General features: G+C 40.2%; 1 protein-coding gene across 6 annotated transcripts in view; it reads left to right on the forward strand.

The window, feature by feature from the left end:
• Arid4a (AT-rich interaction domain 4A) overlaps positions 1 to 19,500 on the forward strand; it is a 91,612-nt gene that overhangs the window by 20,211 nt on the left and 51,901 nt on the right. For all 6 annotated transcript variants that reach the window (XR_007593788.1, XR_007593790.1, XR_007593789.1 and 3 more), the window contains exons 6-11: positions 212 to 291; positions 374 to 468; positions 4,039 to 4,171; positions 10,224 to 10,303; positions 11,110 to 11,186; positions 12,369 to 12,538. Coding sequence is in view for 1 of the 6 variants with exons in the window: in XM_050153565.1 (XP_050009522.1) it covers positions 212 to 291; positions 374 to 468; positions 4,039 to 4,171; positions 10,224 to 10,303; positions 11,110 to 11,186; positions 12,369 to 12,538 (635 nt within the window). In the remaining 5 variants the exon portion in view is untranslated. The remainder of the gene's footprint in view (positions 1 to 211; positions 292 to 373; positions 469 to 4,038; positions 4,172 to 10,223; positions 10,304 to 11,109; positions 11,187 to 12,368; positions 12,539 to 19,500) is intronic.

Raw genomic sequence — 19,500 nt, forward strand, 5'->3', positions numbered from 1 at the left:
TAGTGCACGCCTTCAATCCCAGCACTAGGGAGGAATATAAGGTGGGAAGAGACTCTCTTTCAGTCTGAAGATTTCATAGAAGAGCTCTCTAGTGGCTTGGCTGCTTTGCTTTTCTGATCTTCAGGTTGAACCCTAATATTTGTCTCTGGGTTTTTGTTATTTGTGCTACATTGATGCCCATGAATTCTCAGACATCTTCTGCTTGTTGCAGTATTTGATGACGGGGATGAGAGAACGCTGCGCCGCACCTCACTTTGCCTGAAAGGGGAAAGACACTTTGCTGAGAGTGAGGTAGGTGGTAGGGATTGGTGTGGGAACTGCAGTGACTGAGGGGATTTGAGGTGTGAATTGAACTCCTTTGTCTCTTTTGCAGACGCTTGACCAGCTTCCTTTAACGAATCCAGAGCACTTTGGAACACCAGTCATTGCAAAGAAGGCGAACAGAGGGAGGAGGTCGTCACTTCCTATGTGAGTTTTTTTGTATTTGCTTAATAATCGACGGAGCTCCCATCTTCCCCAGCTGACTTTCCCAGAATGTCTGCCTTCTGCTGGGTGTATCATTTTGATAGAATGTTGTAAGGGGGACCTTTTGCCCTCAGCAGACGTTTTTAGTTACTCCCTTTACTTTGCCTAGACGTTATCAAAACTCCATTTCCAAAAGATGATTTTAGTTTGCTTTGACGTCGTTATTAATTGGTATGATTTACCTTTACTGAGTAATTATTTGTAGTTTATCTTTGTAAAAACAGTTGTGAACTTAAAAATAATAACAAAGGGTTTCTGTATGTTCTTTGTCTAGTTATGCAGTTTTTAATAGTTCTGGCCTTTTGCCTTATCCTTCCATCTCTTTGTTATATATATATTTTAATTAGTTTTCAGTTTTATAATTTTCATGGCCCTGGCTGTCCTGGCACTTACTTTGAGACCAGGCTGGCCTTGAACTCACAAAGATCCTCCTGCCTCTGGCTCCCAAATGCTGGGTTTAAGGGCATGTGCCACCACTGCCCAGCCAGTCTTAGAATTTTATTTTCTTGAGCAATGTAAAAGGAAGCAGAGAACATGACAATCCTTTGCCTTTAAGTAAAATACTAATATATTCAGAAAATTCAATTTCACGGATGTGAAATGTTTTAACTCACAGCCAAACTCAGTATTTATTATCTTGCCTCCTGGTCTAAAGTACTGAGCCTCCAGGCCTGCACTACTGGCTGACAAAGCTTACCTGGTGGAAATTCTTACCTTCTGCTGTCAGCATTTCAGGGTCCATCTGTCATCCTGGATGACTTTCGAGCATCCTTTCAGGGTCCAAACCAGGTCGTGTTCATGAGCTGCATTTCCTTGATTTGGCTTGTGAACTCCCTTTCATCTGGAAACATTCGTTAGATTTTTGTTTGGTTTTCATGATGCTGCCATTTAAGAGCACAGGCAAGTTGTTTTGTAGACTGATCTTCAATGCAGATTTTTCAGGTACTTTTATTTATAGATTAAGATTATACATATTATACATTTTTGACAGTAAGTGATATGTGTCCTGCGTGTAAATACATCCTTGATACATACTATCAGTTTGTCCTGTAGTTGGTGTCATTACCTTTGATCACCTAGTTAATGTGGTTCCTGCCTAATTTCTGACCTTAGAGTTCTTTGGTTACCTTTTCTCCCTGGATAATTAAATACTCTGTGTGGAGCTACTTTGCCAGTAGATAGGCTGTTCCTTCTCAAAATACCCTTCCATCAGTGGTTTTAGCACCCATTGGGCTCCTTTGGCATATCAGTACTGTTATAATAACAAAATGATGATTTTGTAATTTTTCAATCCTGCTTCATTTTTTAGTTAAATTTAGTTATCATTTTCCTGGACCCAGCAGGGTGGCTCAGGGGTGATAGTCAGTTACCAGCTTACCAGCCCTGGCCGTCTGAGTTTGATCCCAGAATTTCATATGATGGAAGAAGAGAATCAACTCATGCAAGACGTCCTTTGACCTCCATGTAGATGCTATGGTGCACGCACACACATAAATACACACACACACACACACACACTGAATGATTAAATGTAAAAAATTCTTTAAAGAAAAATTTCCTTATCAGTATATATTCATGGATTGTAATTTTACTTAATGGGCTATAATTCATTTTTTTTTAATTTTTATTTTGATGCGCAAGTTTTCCACATTCAGCCAGTGGGCCCCTCTCTAGGCTGATGTCTGTGTGCTTTTGATACATTTCTCCATTTCTTGACCACATGGCCACTTCCTAATACTACACAGTGTCAAACGTTCATGATCTTTTTTTCCCAGCATCAAACCTTGATATTGGACATTTCTCTGGGAACCTTTGTTCCTTTTGATGGGATAGAAGAAACCAGGATCCAGATATTGGTTGTATGCATATATAACAAAGATGTTAAAAAGGCAAAGTCAAACATACAAGCGGCAAACGAAAAAGTAACAAAAGACCTTTGAGGCCCCTAAATGAAAATCTCAGTTTAGCCACTTAGTAGCTATGTCTCTTTATTACAGTAACTATATTTACATTATTAGTTCTATTCCTCTCACACACAAACAAATCCTACAGGATCTTATAGCTGAGGACAATGAGATTCATAATATCTTGTCAGTTTGGGAGAAATGATATAGTGTTATACATTTTTTAGTTTGTAGCAAGTGCTCAGCGTATCATAGTGATTTAGCAAATCATTAATGCTTTGTGGTATTTTTATTCCTCAGATAGTACTGTAGTCTTTAATAATTATAATTTTTAATCAGTAAAATTTTTTAATGTGTAAGCTGATATTTTAGTGTAGGACACTCAAAAGCAAGTTGAGGCATCAACTAAAAATGAGGAAAATTTGTCACTACAGAAAGTAGAGAGAAGCATGTGGTGATTCCTAGACAACAGATTGATATGGGAGAGTCCTCTGATTTGTGCTGATTTCATTGTTTAAATAAAGAAACTGCCTTGGCCCTTTAATAGGACAGAAAATTAGGTAGGCGGAGTAAACAGAACAGAATGCTGGGAAGAAGGCAGTGAGGTCAGTCACCATAGCTCTACTCTCCAAGATGGAAGCAGGCTAGAATCCTTCCCGGTAAGCCACGACCTTGTGGTGCTACACATATTAATAGAAATGGGTTAAGCAAGATGTGAGAGTTAGCCAGTAAGAGTCTAGAGCTTATGGGCCAGGCAGTGTTTAAAAGAATACAATTTGTGTGTTATTATTTCTGGGGCTAAGCTAGCCGTGTGGGATCCGGGCGGGAACATAGCCTGCCGCACCATACTACAATGGATCAGTGGGAGAAGAAATGAAAATACAAAAGATAACAGAGCAAGTACCTCCAGGGCTTTAATAGTTAATAGCGCTGTGTAGTGTAGTGGATGACAAATGTCAGTGTACACTCATCAAGGTTTGAAATGAGAATGTGTACTCATTTTTCTTTAAAAAGTATAGACTTCAGATTGATGCATGTTATGACACTTAAGAGTAAACAGTTATCCCAGATAAATTATCTGACTAGATCCCACATTTGATTTTTCTGGGCTATTTTCATAACCTACTAGAAAATCAGACTTTCATTTTTTAGCCTCTGGCATTACAAAACAGGAAAAAAAAACTGTTTTTACAAGGTACATTTGGTAATCAGGGAGTTGGTGGTGCCCACCTTTAATCCCAGCACTCAGGAGGCAGAGGCAGGTGGATCTCTGAGTTCGAGGCCAGCCTGGTCTACAGAGCAAGTTCTAGGACAGCCAGGGATGGATATACAGAGACACCCTGTCTTTTTAAAAAAAAAAAAAAAAAAAGTGCATTAGTGACGTAATAGGCTTCTCTGTCCTGGCATAGGATCCTGAGTCCTGTGTCAGTAACGTGAACTCGGGAGTTACTAAGGTGGCTCCATTACTTGCGTGAGGCCAGAGTGTCCATCTTCTCAAGCCCGGTAGGAATGGAGAGGCAGCTTTGGCAGCCAGGCCAGACACTTAGCACTCTGATTGGACTAATCATGGCTTACGCCGTCATAACAATCAGGTTGTTCTGGCCCTTAGCACTGAAGACGAAAAGGAAGAAGAAAGTAGTGAAGAGGAGGATGAGGATGAGCGGCGTCTCAGTGATGGCTTACTGGGAAAAGTGGTGCGTGTGACCACTGCAGCAGAGAGGCCGGAGTGGTACCCTGCTTTGGTAAGTGAAGTGTCATTGCAAAGTCAGTCAGCTCTATTTCTTGTTGAAAATGAATTTGTCAAGCTTTTTTGAAATATATTGGAAATATTACTAATTTAATGAAGATGTTATTATGTGTTTAAAAATTAAAAGTCAGGCCATTGTCTTTAGTTATCCATTCTCTGTTATCATGTATTGACGTCTTTCAGGGTTTTTTTTCCTCCGATGTCCCATTACTTTTTTACAACTTCAGTGCTTTTAGGTTGATCCCTTAATTCTTTAGTTTCGTTTGTCTCACTCTAGTTTAAGCTGGCCAGGAGCTTACTGTGTAGGCACGACTGGCCTTGAATTCACATCAGTCCTCCTGTTGCAGTCTCTTAAACTGTAGGATTGTGGGGAGAGCCACCATGTCTAGCACCTTAATTCTTTACTGCATTCAAGCTAATTATCTAGATCTGAGTTTTTAGGAGAAATCATTGAAAAGTGACCACCTCACAACGGTTCCCTTCTCAGCCATCTTTACTCAGATGTGGTGCTGTACAGCTGCAATCCCAGCATCTCAGCAGTCAGAAACAGGAGGCTTGCTTCAGCTAGGAGGTGGAGGCTAACCTGACATGTCGTAGAGCTTGTCAGACTGGCGGTGGTGCCCCACACCTCTAATCCCAGCACTCGGGAGACAGAGGCCGGTGGATCCCTGTGACTTCAAGGCCCGTCTGCTCTACAGAGCTAGTTCTAGGATAGCCAGGACTACACAAAGAAACCCTGTCTCAAAAAAAACCAAAGAACAACAAAAAAGGAGTTCTATAGTGATTTTTTTAGTACTGGCACATAAACTAGAATAAGGACATAATAGACAGGAAAGATGCACTTAGATTTTTTAGACATGCCAGTCCTTGCGTACACAGGAAGAATGAGGACAAATGAGCAATTGAGGACATTTTGTGAGGGAAGACTGCTTGCTGGTATGTTTTTCACCGAGAGTCCTCTGTGACTGACTGTTCGCAAGAGTAGGGGAGAATAGAATGCAAGGATAGTTGATCCTTGAGGCAGAAGGGTCTTTAAATGGTCATCTGAATATAGGAGATATTCTGCCGATAGCTTTGGCAAAGAATGCCATTTGCACTGCACATTTGGGAATGTTCACAAGACTGTTTGCTCCATTATTAGAAAGACTGGAAGTGACAGAAGTCAGTATGGAGGCCATTAGTTCACAGGTGATGGAATATGCCAGATTTCCGTTGCAGCTCCTGCATTCATGCCTGCCAGCTGCGCTGCTCACACCTGCAGTCTGTGCCGTGAGTGAAGATGGGGTTGACATAGGGGTCAGTTGTTGAATTAGGAAGCGGCGGGGCTGCGTCCCCAACACCCCGGCCGCTTGGCTAGCTCATGCCCGAAATAACAACACACAAACTGTATTCATTTAAAGAACTGCTTGGCCCATGAACTCTAGCCCTTACAGGCTAATTCTCGCACCTGGTCTAGCCCATTTCTAATGATGTGTGTAAGCACCCCAAGGTGCGCTTACCGGAAAGATTCTAGCCTAAGTCCATCGTGGGTTGCAGCTGCCTGGGAGAGCTGAGCATGGCGTCTCTGCTCCAGCAGAGCTGTCGGGTCTCTCCGGGAGCAGAGCAGAGTCTGACCTCACTTCCTCTTCCGCCCAGAATTCTATTCTGTTTACTCCTCCCATCTATGTTCCAAGCTGAGGCCAAGCAGTTGGTTTATTATAACTTAACCAATGAAATCAACAGATTGATATATGACACTCCCACATCACTTCCCCTTTTTCTGTTTAAAAAAAAAAAAAAGAAGGCTTTAACTTAACATCCAAAGCTCTAGAAATGACAGAGACATCTCGCTGCCTGGACAGTCACCCAAAGTTCCTCTGTACCGTTGGGGCATCCATCTTCGGCCTACAGGCCCATAGTTTCCAGCAGACATTTCCACAAAGCAGGAAATTTCAAAGGCAGTCACTATCTGCTTGTCCTGAAGAATGTCTTGCAGACTCTTTCATGAATCAGGAACCCCGAAAGATCATCTCACCTTTAGGCAAGTTCAGCAGTCCTCTCTCTGCGGGTTCTCTGTGTCCAGTTTATGCAATAGTCCAGGCAAGAGCAGTTTCTTGCCCAAATGGCTATCAAACTCCATAAGGATCCTCTTCGATGCCCATCTTCCTCTTGAAGTAGATTGGTGCTGCCAGGAGCAGAGTGTCTCATTGTCATGAAAAGTCCTAAGTTATTAAAACATTTAAAATGCCATATTCTATAATCTTTGAAAAATATGAAGAATGCCTATCTAAAATATATCTATGCACATCTAGAAAATCTTAACTAACATAACTACAAGCTTAACTACTATTAATGATTATTCATTAACAACCTATATACATTCAAAATTGACCTTAAATCTCTATCAATAAAGCAAAATCTATACTAATGCAAATTATTCATATCTATATCATATCCCCCTTTAAATGTAAAAGAACATTTATAAACCATATTTGGGAACATGGGCGCAGTTTTTTCTCTCCAAACTGCTTCCTGCTGAATGGGGGCGTCGTTAATTAGGTCTTTCATGGTATAACCTGTGTGCTAGTTTCATCTCAGTTGGCAGTTGAGCGAAGCAATTTTCTGAAGGTATTCACAGCAACCGTTCAGGAGGGCGTGGTCCATCATACCATATCGGAATAGAAGAAATGAACAGGGTCTCATCCTCTGTGAAAACAAAAAAAGAAACTCCTTTCCAAAGTATCATGTCCTTAGATCCAAATTTCAAAGTCAAGGCATCAAAATCTCTACGATGGATTAGTTCAGCAGCATTTATAAACAAATATCTTTTGGCAGCTGTTGCTCCTTCCTCAGCATTCAAACAATTCAAAGAGAGCATAATAGTATACAGTATCAAGATTCTCTGTGTATTTTCCATCTTTGTACGCTTTATTTTAACCTCTATTTCGTTTATTTTTACTTTTATATTCTCTGTATCTCTTTGACCTGGAATAACTCTGTAGACCAGGCTCTCCTTGAACTCTCAGAGATCCGCCTGTCTCTGCCTCCCAGGCATTGGGATTAAAGGTGTTTGCTACTACACCTTGAACTCACAGAGATCTGTTTGTCTCTGCCTTCTAGGCACTGGGATTAAAGGCGTGTGCTACCACACCTTGAAGTCACAGAGGTCAATCTCCCTCTGCCTCCCAAGCGTTGGGATTAAAGGCGTGTACTACCACACACAACTTCTCTTTTTCTTTTTTTTTTTTAAGAACTTTTAACTTTTAGCTTGCATATATTTTTAACACACTGTAAATCATTTAAACATTTTCTTTGTCTTTGAATCTCTTTACTGTATATCTCTCTTTTTCTGACCACACGAGCCTTTAAATTACTGAGCAATATGAGTAGGATTAAAGCCGTGGCTTTGCCAGCTAGATCCAGTCCATTCCTTAGCTTTCCAGCCTCATGGCGGAGATACAGGCTGTAGCCATGTTTATAGCCACAATTCTATGGCGTTTCAAGGTCCCTGCCAGCCAGCGAGCTACAACAGACAACAGTCAAGTCCTCTCTCGGTAGTTGGCCCTCCTGCCTCAGTCAGAGTTTGCCCTGGCAGGACGGCCCAGAAAGCCGGCATTTTTAAACAGCACAGCTTTTTTCCTGCTACGGCTGAAAACCGAAAAGCATGCGTTCAGCTTTTCACCAACACCGTTTAAGTGTTTCGTGGCAGGACCTCTTAATGAGCTGCAGGGTTTTGCAGCTGAAGCTGAGTCAGGAAGCCTCTCTTAGATGAGAGTGCTTGCTTGCTTCTAACAAGCAGAGGAGACCCGAGAAACTGCTGCTATCAAGAAAACATGCTTCACTCTTTCCCAAGCTTTTTCAGGCTTTCTGTGGATTCAGTTGTCCACACGTCTGGGCGCCATCTGTTGAAAAAGGAGCGGCGGGGCTGCGTCCCCAACACCCCGGCCGCTTGGCTAGCTTATGCCCGAAATAACAACACACAAACTGTATTCATTTAAAGAACTGCTTGGCCCATGAACTCTAGCCCTTACAGGCTAATTCTCGCACCTGGTCTAGCCCATTTCTAATGATGTGTGTAAGCACCCCAAGGTGCGCTTACCGGAAAGATTCTAGCCTAAGTCCATCGTGGGTTGCAGCTGCCTGGGAGAGCTGAGCATGGCGTCTCTGCTCCAGCAGAGCTGTCCGGTCTCTCCGGAAGCAGAGCAGAGTCTGACCTCACTTCCTCTTCCGCCCAGAATTCTATTCTGTTTACTCCTCCCATCTATGTTCTAAGCTGAGGCCAAGCAGTTGGTTTATTATAATTTAACCAATGAAATCAACAGATTGATATATGACACTCCCACATCAGTCAGTCAGTCTCGCTAGGTGGTAAATTGGAGGCCAACCTGTGCTACAGGAACCCTAGCTTAGAAAAATAAAGAACAGCCCACATATCCATAAATGCTATTGTTTTGGATACAAAGTCAAGTCTTGGGCTGGCGAGATCCTTCCACAGGTAAAGGTGCTGCGTGTGCCAAGCCTATAGCCTGGTCTTGATCCTAGGACCCATATGGGGGAAGGAAAATAGGATGACAAGCACTGACCCTCACGAGTGCTGGGTACATGTGTGCCCTCCCACACAAGTACAGAAGTGTAGTCATTTTTATTTAGGTTAGAATTTTTAAAGCAATAGTATTTTAATTTATATTTCATTATTTATTTTATATTACCTAATGACTATGTTAGGTTTCTAGGAAGCCAATATGTTAAAAATAATAAAAATACTTTTGTAATTTATTAATAATGAGATCTATTAGCAATTAAGCTATTTCTTGTAAAATATAATTCACTTGAGACATTAGCAGATCCAGAATTGTTTAACTTTTAATTTTTCAATTCTGTTTCTTTGTGTATGGGGTGTTTTGCCTGCATGTATGTCTGTGTACCACAGGGTGGTTGGCACCTGTGGAGGCCAGAATTCAAGTTACAGACAATTGAGAGCCATGTGTGGGCATTTGAAACAGAACCTGAGTCATCTGGGTCCTCTCAGCTGCTGAGCTGTCTCTTCAGTCCCCTTGCCCCTTAAGTTATCTTTAAAATTACTTAAATTATTTTAAAAGCACTTAAAATTCTTAGACCTGGTGAGATGGCTCAATAGGTAAAGATGCTTGCCACTAACTCTGACAACCTGAGTTGAATCCCTTCAAGATTCACGTGAAAGAGAGAACCATGTCTTTTTTTATATATACTTTATTGTTTTTAATTGAGCTATACGTTTTTCCTCACTCCCCTTCTTTTCTCCCCTCTCCCCTTCCACCCTCCTTTCTGCCCCCCACGCCCCTGATTTACTAAGGAGATCTTGTCTTTTTCTCCATCCTGGGCGGATCCGTGTATGTCTCTCTTAGGGTCTTTGCTGTCTAGGTTCTCTGAGGTTGTGGACTGTAGGCTGGTTATTCTTTGCTTTATGTCTAAAAGCCACTTATGAATGAGTACATATGATATTTGTTTTTCTGGGTCTGGGTTACCTCACTCAGATTCTTTTTTCTAGTTCCATTGCTTTACTTGCAAATTTCAAGGCGTCATTATTTTTTATTGCTGAATAGTACTCCATTGTGCAAATGTACCATATTTTCCTTACCCATTCTTCAGTTCAGGACATCTAGGTTGTCTCCAGGTTCTGGCTATTGCAAATGTCCTTGTGGTATGAGTGTGTATTCTTTGGGTATATGCCCAAGAGCGGTATTACTGGGTCTTGAGGTAGACTGATTCCTAATTTTCTGAGAAATCACCATACTGATTTTCAAGAGAACCACATCTTACAAGTTGTCCTTTAACCTATATGAGTGCCATGGCATACTTGAACTCTCCCCACTCTGCACACAAACACATAGGCATAATAAAAAGCTTAAGCAGATTCTTGGCTAGGGCTATAACTCAGTGGTTGAGTGCTTCCCCAGCATATAAAAGGCCTTGGGTTTAATTACTTAGAACTCTGAAAAATATTTTTTTAGTTAGCAAGCAAGCAAACAAACAATTTTTTTTTCTTCTCTGAGCAAGAGGAGTCAGTAGATTCTGAATTTGTATTCCAGGTCATCTCTCCCAGCTGCAATGATGATGTCACAGTGAAAAAGGACCAGTGTTTAGTTCGATCATTTATTGATTCTAAATTGTGAGTAATGAAACATCTGGTGTGATTCATGGGGATGGGACAGAGTGATGGGCACCCACCATAACGCGAGTACCTCGAGAGGGGGTTGAGAGGTTGTTCCTTACTGTGTTCAAAGTTAGGGTGCTTTTAGCTGATAAACATATAAAAATTCAATATGTGCGAACAGTATTAAAGACATTTATTTGTAAATAAAGTGAATATAGTTTTTTAATTGAAAAATTTTGGATTTTTATCATTTGTTATTTCATATTATGAATTACGAAACTTAACAGTCATTAGTAGAATAATTACTTTTACTTTTTATTTTGAAAAACAGATTTTTAGAAACTTTCTACTAATTTCACATTTTTCTTTAAAGAGAATAGTAAAATTAAGTATATATATTTGTTATTCTCTTTGAAAAATATACCATAATATACATAAGTCAAAATATTTTAACAAATTAACAAAAATTAGGAAACACTGAGCAAAATATGTGTTATCTGTAAGTATTGAAATGACTATGTTTGTAGAAACTCTTGTCTACAGGAAGGTTGTATAATTGAAAACATTGAATTTGAGGCTCTCAAATAAGAGTACTTTAAGTACATGAAATTTAAAAATACTAGCTTTGTCTGTATTACTTCCAATACGTTCGTAAGGAGCGGGTCATTCTTGGCCTGCAACTTCTAAAACACTATAGGACAAAATAATTTTGATTTTTTTTTGAGGTCTAATGAATGTGTTAATGTGTACTGTTTAAATGATTTTTGTTTGTTTGTTTTTTATTTAATAAGTAGTTGTCCCCATTTTGTTCTTTTTCATAGTTACTCCATAGCAAGAAAGGACATTAAGGAACTAGACATTCTCAATCTGTCGGAATCTGAGCTCTGTGCTAAACCAGGTAAAAGAAAGCTGAGTCAGTGTGTCAATGTGACATGACTGTCTGGAAAATAACAAATGGAACAATACTGACCAGTCTATTACGATAGTAACTGTTTGGAATCCTGTGTCCAGCCTGTAGTCTATAGGCTACATGTGGCTGGTAAAACATAATGAGTTGTTTTGCTTTTCCTTTCCCTTGTTGCTTGGTTGCATGGTTCCTGAGTATGAACCTCACAGATAATGTGTTGGACACACTCCTAAAGGCATTTTTATTATGTCTCCATAAAATACTTTGTAAATTTTACAAATTTAACTTTGCGTGTTTGGTCATTAATATTTCTTCTTCCTCCTCCTCCACCTCCTCTTCTTCCTTCCTCCTCCTTCTGTTTTTGAGTCAGGATTTCTCTGTGTATCCTTGGCTGTCCTAGAACTCACTCTGTAGACCAGGCTGGCCTTGAACTCACAGAAAGCCACCTGCCTCTGCTTCCCAAGTACTGGAATTCGAGGTGTGTGTCACCACTGCCTGGCAATATTTTTTCTTTTTGAAGGGTACGGGATAAAGTGTTTCTACATAGCTCTGGTTGTCCTGGAACTCACTCTGTAGACCAGAGGCCTTGAACTCACAGAGATCCATCTGCCTCTGCTCCTGAGGGCTGGGACTAGAGTCATGCGCTTCCACACCTGCTGACCATCGGCATCTAATAGTGGGACTGGAGGGATGGCGCGGCGGTTAAGAGCACTTACTGCTCTTGCAGAGGACCCAGGTTTGGTTCCCATCACCCACACGGCAGTTCACAACCATCTGCAAACAGTTCCAGTAGATTTAATGCCTCTGGTGGACTCATGTGCTCATAAATCTGGTAGATCGCTTGTGCACATAAAATAAATATAAATCTTTTTTTCTAAAAGGCTACTTCTAATCTGCCAGGCGTGGTTTTACTTGGTAGGTGGAGGCCTGTGGATCACAGGTTCAAAGCTAGATTGGGCTACATGGTGACATAGTGAGACCCTGTCTCACAATAAACAAACTTTGTTGTAAATCTACATGCTCTTCTACTCATGAAGTACTCACATGTCCTCCGCCACTTTATGAATGATGACTGGTTTGGGACTGAGCTCTCTGGCCCGGAAAGACATGCATCTCCCTTAAGTCCATGTTCTTCGTTCAGTGGTAACAGCTGGAGTCCATGTTTCCTTTCAGGGCTGCAGAGAGCAAGTATCTTCTTAAAAGCTAGAATCGTTCCTGATAATTGGAAAATGGACATAAGTGAGATTCTTGAGTCATCCAGCAGTGATGATGAGGAAGACTGCCCAACTGAGGAGAATGAAGAGGAGAAGGAAAAAGAAGCCAAGAAGGAGGAAGAAGAACTGGTAGGTCCAATTCCAGACAGCATGGCAACCTTTTGTTTGTTTGTTTTTGTTTTCTAGTGAAAATAATATCTCCATGTGTTTGTTCTCTGTCTAGATTTTATATATATATATATTGTCTGAAACGTTTCTTTCTTAATTTGATTGAGGAGGTGTGACTGTTTGGTTCATTGTGTAGTGTAGAACTCAGTACCAGTTTTCAGTGTGAAGTTATCAGAAAGTACTTTGCCGAGATAATCAGTAAGATTTTGTGGGGGAGGGGTTGGGTGTTTCTGTCAGTGTGTGAAGTAATTGTCATCCTGCTTTCGGGGTGCCATTAGAGTCAGAAAGTTATTGTCTTCAGCTGTACAGCTAAACTGTGGAACTGAGGGATTTGAACCCAGGTCTTGCTTCTCCTAACTTGGAAACCTTCTAGGGGTAAATATCTTAATTCCTCCCAAAGAAAGATTCATCTGGCATCTTGACAAATCACAGAAAAGATTGAGATTGTATTTTTATTAGGAGTGGTTTTCTTTGTGATATTGCAGTGTTCCCAGTGTGGTTACAGGAATCATCTGTGGAGTTGCCATGGCTGCTCACGTGGTGTTTGTCTGTTTATTCATCAGTGTTTTGTTAAGTGGGGTAAATTTTCTAGTGTAATTTTGGTTGTTGAGAGGCAAAACAAAGAGCATGAGTTTATTGAAAAAGAAGATCTATTTGAGCATGAAAATGTCAGCCCTGAAACTATGGACTGCTTTTGTGTTTAAACACACAAATGTGAGCTTCTGGAATGCCAGGACTAGATTCGCGTGTGAGGAAGAGTGCACGCTAGTTCTTTCCTTTGACCTCCCCTGCAGCATTTGGCTTTTTACACTCTGAAATCAGAATGGCGGTTCATACTTCCAGGCTGCCTACAGAGTTGCCATAGTAACGTGCTGTTGGTTTTAAGTGAGCATGCTCAGAAAGACAGGAAGGTTTAGCAGAGGCTTGGCAGGTTGCCAATGGAGGTTTGCCAGCCGCTTTGAAATAGGCTGTCTTTCTTTTCCTTTCATGTAATGTCTGATTTCTGTGGGGAAGAGAATGTAAGTAGTTGCTGTATAACCCGCGGATGCTGTGCCCTAAGAGGGACAGCAGGTATTTGCCAGTCAGGCTGGCATGTCCAGACCCTGCACTGACTGAGTAGACGGGAAGCTAACCATTTTGCATTTGAAAGGAAATGCAGCACATAGGTAAGATTTTTTAAAAAAAAATATTTAGTTATTGTTTTGATTGCCAAAAATGGAATTAAGTAAATTTTTAGGTGTTGATTATATGACTGATATGTAGAGCTTATAGCCAAGCGTAATTGTTTCTTATAAAAAAGACAGGAGGAATCTATTTTTAGAGGATTAAAGGGTAAAGGGTATTTTCCTCAAACATAAGACAGCGTTTTGAATGACAGTGATGAGACAGTGTGGTAAAATTCAGGAGTTAATAATTGAATATTATATGTGATATCTGTATTTTATCTGTATTTAGTTTTAGGTTGTGTGTTTCAGGGTAAATAGGCCACAGTTTCAGGGTGTGAACTGTTAACAGTCTGTGGTTTAGGTTCTGGATTTTTATTTAACATCAATTAGAATCTTATATTGCCAAATGCTGAAAAAGGGTTAGTCTCTTTATTTTTGCTAGTTCTTTTAATTGGTGTCCCTTCCAGAAGTCATTTTACCCACCCCTCAAAAAATACCCTGAAATTTTAAACAAAGAGGCTAAAAAGAGCTTTGAAAGAAGTTGCAGAGGGCGCCTATAAAATAGTAAATAGTGCTCATGTTACAGTGATTAATTTCAGAATAATGTAATGTTTCATTCAAGCTGTGAGTGATAAGTATTAGTAAAAATGAGTAGAGCAGAAGCTATTGCAGGTAATAGTAAAGAAAAATTAACAGACAAGGACACTTAGAAAATGGTATCTTTTTACAATATGTTTCTTGTGAACTTGCTAAAATTTAGTGAGCATGGTTGCTTTGTTCCTATTAAAAAATAACAGCAAAAATCACAAAATGTAGGCTTGAGTTATACAGTTTATTTTAAATTATTTTTCAGATGCTCATTTTTCATAGCATTTGCTTTATTGATATGTACTTGTTGTGAGCTAGTTTTCTGGCTACCTTAGTGGGTTTTCTTGAGGAAGATTTGGGTTGTTTTAGGAAAAAATATCAGCTGCATTTTCCTTGCTCTTGGATTTGAGATTTAGTTGCTGAATCATTCTAACTTGTCTTGAAGAACAATTTTAAAACATTTAATATGCTGGTCAACCAAGAAATGCTTTAAACTATACATAGCAAAGGGAGAAATATGAACATGGTACATGGTGACTAGTCCGGTAAGCCAGGGCCTACCTGGCTTAGTCATTATGGGCCTTTCCCACACCAGTGAGGCTAAGTTCTTGTCTTACATTACAGATCTAATTCCTCCCAAGATGTATTGATAGTGTACTTCTTAGGACGACTGAATGCTGCTTTACAAGAGTCTCAAAGATCCCTTGTACCATCCTGTGAGCCCTTAAACAGCTCTGTATGTTGTCATCAGTGCAGGCTAGCAGGCAGGCGTATGCAGCAGATCACACAAGTGTTAGCTGTTTCTGCAGTGCGAACGAGCAGTAGCCTCTGTAGCCATCGTGCTCCGGGTATTTCAACACAGTGGGAGCAGGAAGGTTGGAGATTCTACAGCTTTATTGTGGAGCAGTAGCTTTTTTATTTAATATTTGATTTTCTACTCATATGCTACTTCAGGACTGAAGTGTAAGCAATATGCCTCCTACTGTGCTGGGGAGAGGACCTGACAGAGGGTAGTTCCTGTCTGTATTCTTAACTACAACATAGAGATAATTATTTTGGGAAAAGCCTAGAGGTTATTTTTGTGGGTGTTATTTAAATGTCTTTGTTAAGAAAACTTTTTCAAGAAAATTTTGTATTAGAAAAGACATTACTAAATTTTTTTGAACTAGGAAATTTATTTGGAAGTCCATATGAATATAATAATGCTAGCAGTTATTCATTTCTCTTGACTTGGAATTATACTGGATAAATGTAGGGAGTTTTCTAAGGGTGAAAAGTTAGAAGATTAATTATCAAGAGGAATTTAACTGTTTTTAGCTTAAATCATCATGGCTTTATAAGTCAGCTTTGTGTACCAGATTTCATGTTTAGCAATGAAAATTAAAATTAGTGAAGTTTTTTATAGGAACTGCTCCTCTTTTATTCTAATGATTGATACACTCATTCTCCGATCTTGAATTTCCTAGGAATTGCCATCACATTTGCTACCCAAGATGATCTTCCGCTATTGTAGAAGTCATAAGTGTTTGAGGTTTTTATTTCTGGGAAATATGAATGTTAAATTTTTAGTATTTAAATGTCACCTGTGTCAATCTATGACCATGTAGATTAAAGGCATTTGTTGATGATTATTCAAAATCACTTTGTATATAGTTCCACAGGAAATACCTGAAAACTCAGGAAACTGTCAGTAAAGATTTTTAAGTGTAGTATAAATAATTATAGCTATATCAAATAACTCCAATAAAACTAAGCATTAAGTATATCTGGAACAACAGCCTTCAATAGATAACTTAGATACTTACATTCAAACATAACAACTTGCTTAAATTTAGACTACTAAACAAGGAAATAAAAATGTCCTAACTGGACTGGAGATGGCTCAGGGGTCAGAGCACAGCTGATCCTGCCAAAGGACCTCGGTTTGGTGCTCAGCACCTACTTGGCAGTTTACAGCCATCTGTAATTCCAGCTTCAGGGGATCCAGTGCCATCTGCTGGCCTTCTCAGGTACTTCCTGCATGTCGTTCACTGGCATACATGCAGGCAAAACACTCAGATGCATAAAAAGAAAAATCTTTTTTTAAAAGTCCTAATGAATTTTGAAAAAAATCTTCACTGTTTTTACTTAAAATGTGAACCACACTAAATTTACCCAATAAGACTAATGAGATTTGTACATTTGTTCACACAAATACAGCTGCATTTCCAAAATGATTAGTGTGTATGGTGTTCTATCTGCATGTATGGTCTGTGTACCACTTTCGAGCCTGGTGCCTATGGAGACCAGAAGAGGGTGTCAGATCCTCTGGAACTGGCGTTACGGATGGCTGTGAACCACTATGTGGGTGCTGAGAATTAGGATTCTCTAGAAGAGTAGCCAGTGCTCTTAACGGTGGAGCCATCTCTGCAGCCCTCTAATACAGCTACATTTTCTGTGTTTTTAAAACACTTTCTATGTAATCATACTTTATACCTGTGGTCATATAAGAGATTTGAATGATATAAAAAAAACTTGATTATAGCACCTATATTACATCTTGATGGTGACAATGTATGTACCATTTCAAATGGAAAATAAGTTCCTCGGTTTAGTTAACTGTGGTAATTTAAGAGTTACATAATTATTTTAAGGAGGTTGTTGTTAGGTTGTAAAGCAGTGTCTTACTGGAAATATAAAACACATCCTTTGGGCTCCTGAACGTGCTCTACGTGTGTGTAACAGTGAGGGATGGTATACCTGGAAATTTAGGATCAGGCGTTCTTGGGTCCCTGGCTATTATTGGTCAGTTCAGTGTCTGTAGTCAGGTCATCTTTGAACGTCACCTTGTCTTCACTCTGGCTTTGGAAAGAAACCCCTAAGTTTCAAATGGGAGCAGACTAAGCCCTATAAACTTCACAAGAGTAGTTTTAGACCCTCCAGTATGCCTGCTCAGGCACAGTCGACAGTGTGCGTCCTCTGAAAGCCAAGTCCCTGAAGTTCTGCTCTGGATCAGGAAGTCTTGCCGTAGCAACTCCAGCTTTTCCTTCTTGAGCCCAGTTTGCACGCCCTGGTCCCAGCGTTCCCTCCACTGCTGGCTGTGCTTGCCTCTGGCAGGCTGCTCAGTTACACGCACTGTCCCTGACTTCTCATTCTCTGTAGTATGTCTTGTCCTGTCATCACGACCAGAACAACTTCGCTGACAGTCAAACAGAAGTGTGTCTTATCTCATCTTACTCCTTAGTAGCATTCAGATCTCAGCAGGTGACGTTTGTTTTCTGGTTTACCTCCCAACCAAATGATAGAATAGCTTTGAATCTATATGTAATCTCAGTTATCTCAGCTACACGCATTTATGCTGAACTGTGCGTGGAAATTTCTTTTTATTTATCAGTATTCAAACTCAATATGCTCACGGCCTCACTTACCTTCCCTTGTCCTCCCCTGGCTATTCCTAATTTATTTTAGTAGATGCACCATACCTGCTTGTCTAAGTTGAACACACGGAGTACACAAAAGGCATCTTGATTCTTTCCTTAGTCCTCCCTGCCAACTCCATTCAGATACACAAACCTTTTGTCTTGTACTAACCTGAATAGCTCTTTAATTTGCCCACTTCTTTCAGTAACTACTCTGCCTACCAAAGTCCAGGCAGTCACTGTCCTAGCCTAGATGAGCGCAGTGGCACCTGAGTGTACTGCACGTCCGTCCACACGTGCCCTCCTCCATTCCGTTCTCTGCACTAGATCTGATGCCAGTTTTTTAAACTACTTGTGATCCCTTTGGGAATAAAATAATTTTAGGGCACAAAAGAGGCTGTGGTTTTTACCTTTTTGAATTGAGATATTTCTGAAGCGTGTTATGTAATACCATCTCTTTTTCAAAGCATTGTGCTGGACATTACTTAATGTCACATTTATTCCAGGTTTATTTATTCAGGTAATTTACTGCTCTCTGGGCTCTTGGACCTTAAACAAATATTGCCAACTTAATTTTTTAAACTTATTTTTCTCTTGTTTTGTATTTACTTATTTATGTATGCATTTATTTGGGTAGAGGAGGCAGGTGTATGCTCTATAGTCTGTCTCAAGGCTGAAGGACAGCTTGCAGAAGTTGGTTCTCTCCTGCGGCTTGTACTCAATGCTTGGTAGCAACCACTCTTCCTGCTGAGCTGTCTCACCAGCTCCAGTGTATTTAAGACAGGAGCTCCGGAAGCCAAGGCTGTCCTCAGATTTGCTCCACTGCTGACGATGACCTTGAACTCTCCTTCCTTTACCCCCCCCCCCCCCCCCCCCAGTGCTGGGGTTACAGCTGTCTCCCACCACTCCCTGCTCAACTGTCAGCTTTTATGACTGAAACTTTGTAGATAGGTCTTTGCTGTTCATCAAAGATCAAGATTTTAATCTCTCCCTCTCTTTCCTTCTCCCCCTCTCCTTTTATAAGATGGGGTTTCGCTGTGCTGCCCAGGCTGACCTTGAATTCCTGTGCTCCTGCAGTTCTGGTTCTGCCTCCTGAGTAGCTGAGACTGCAGTGCATATCACTGTACCAAGGTTTATTTATTTTATGTGTATGAGTGTTTTTGTTGAATGTATGTTTGTGCATTATGTACATGCTTGGTGTCCACAGAGGTCAGAATAAGGTATCAGGTCCCTTGGAATGGGAGTTACAGATGGTTGTGAGACCCCGTGGGTACTGGGAACCAGCCCTTTTCCTGCAAAAGCAACAAGTACTCTTAACGACTGAACTATCTTTCTAATCATTTTTTAAAAATTTAAAAGATTTTCCTTTTAAATTGAAGTCTTTATTAACTAGTTCACTGAGGTGTTGTGATATATCTGTTGTATTCTAACATTTGCCACTAGTAAGATACACCTTTTATTATCACTGTTAAAGTATGTAGCTCTGTATTTGAACAAGTAAAGATGACCGACCCAATATTTTCTGCTTATTTTTACAGACTTGTTGATTTTTAAATGAAAACTGCATAACCCTATTACCTCTGTGTGTGTGTGTGTGTGTGTGTGTGTGTGTGTGTGAGAGAGAGAGAGAGAGAGAGAGAGAGAGAGAGAGAGAGAGAGAGAGAGATGGATTATGGAGGGAAGTTAGACACATTATGGTTCTTTTAAAACAGACTCCTACCCTCAGCAGTACCCTCTATTTTTTAGTTTTTTCTTGTGAGAATACTTAGGC

The sequence above is a fragment of the Alexandromys fortis genome, unplaced genomic scaffold (assembly GCF_014885135.2).
Source record: "Alexandromys fortis isolate MF-2015 unplaced genomic scaffold, M_Fortis_MF-2015_v1.1 scaffold_82, whole genome shotgun sequence".
NCBI classification, from domain to species: Eukaryota; Metazoa; Chordata; class Mammalia; order Rodentia; family Cricetidae; genus Alexandromys; species Alexandromys fortis.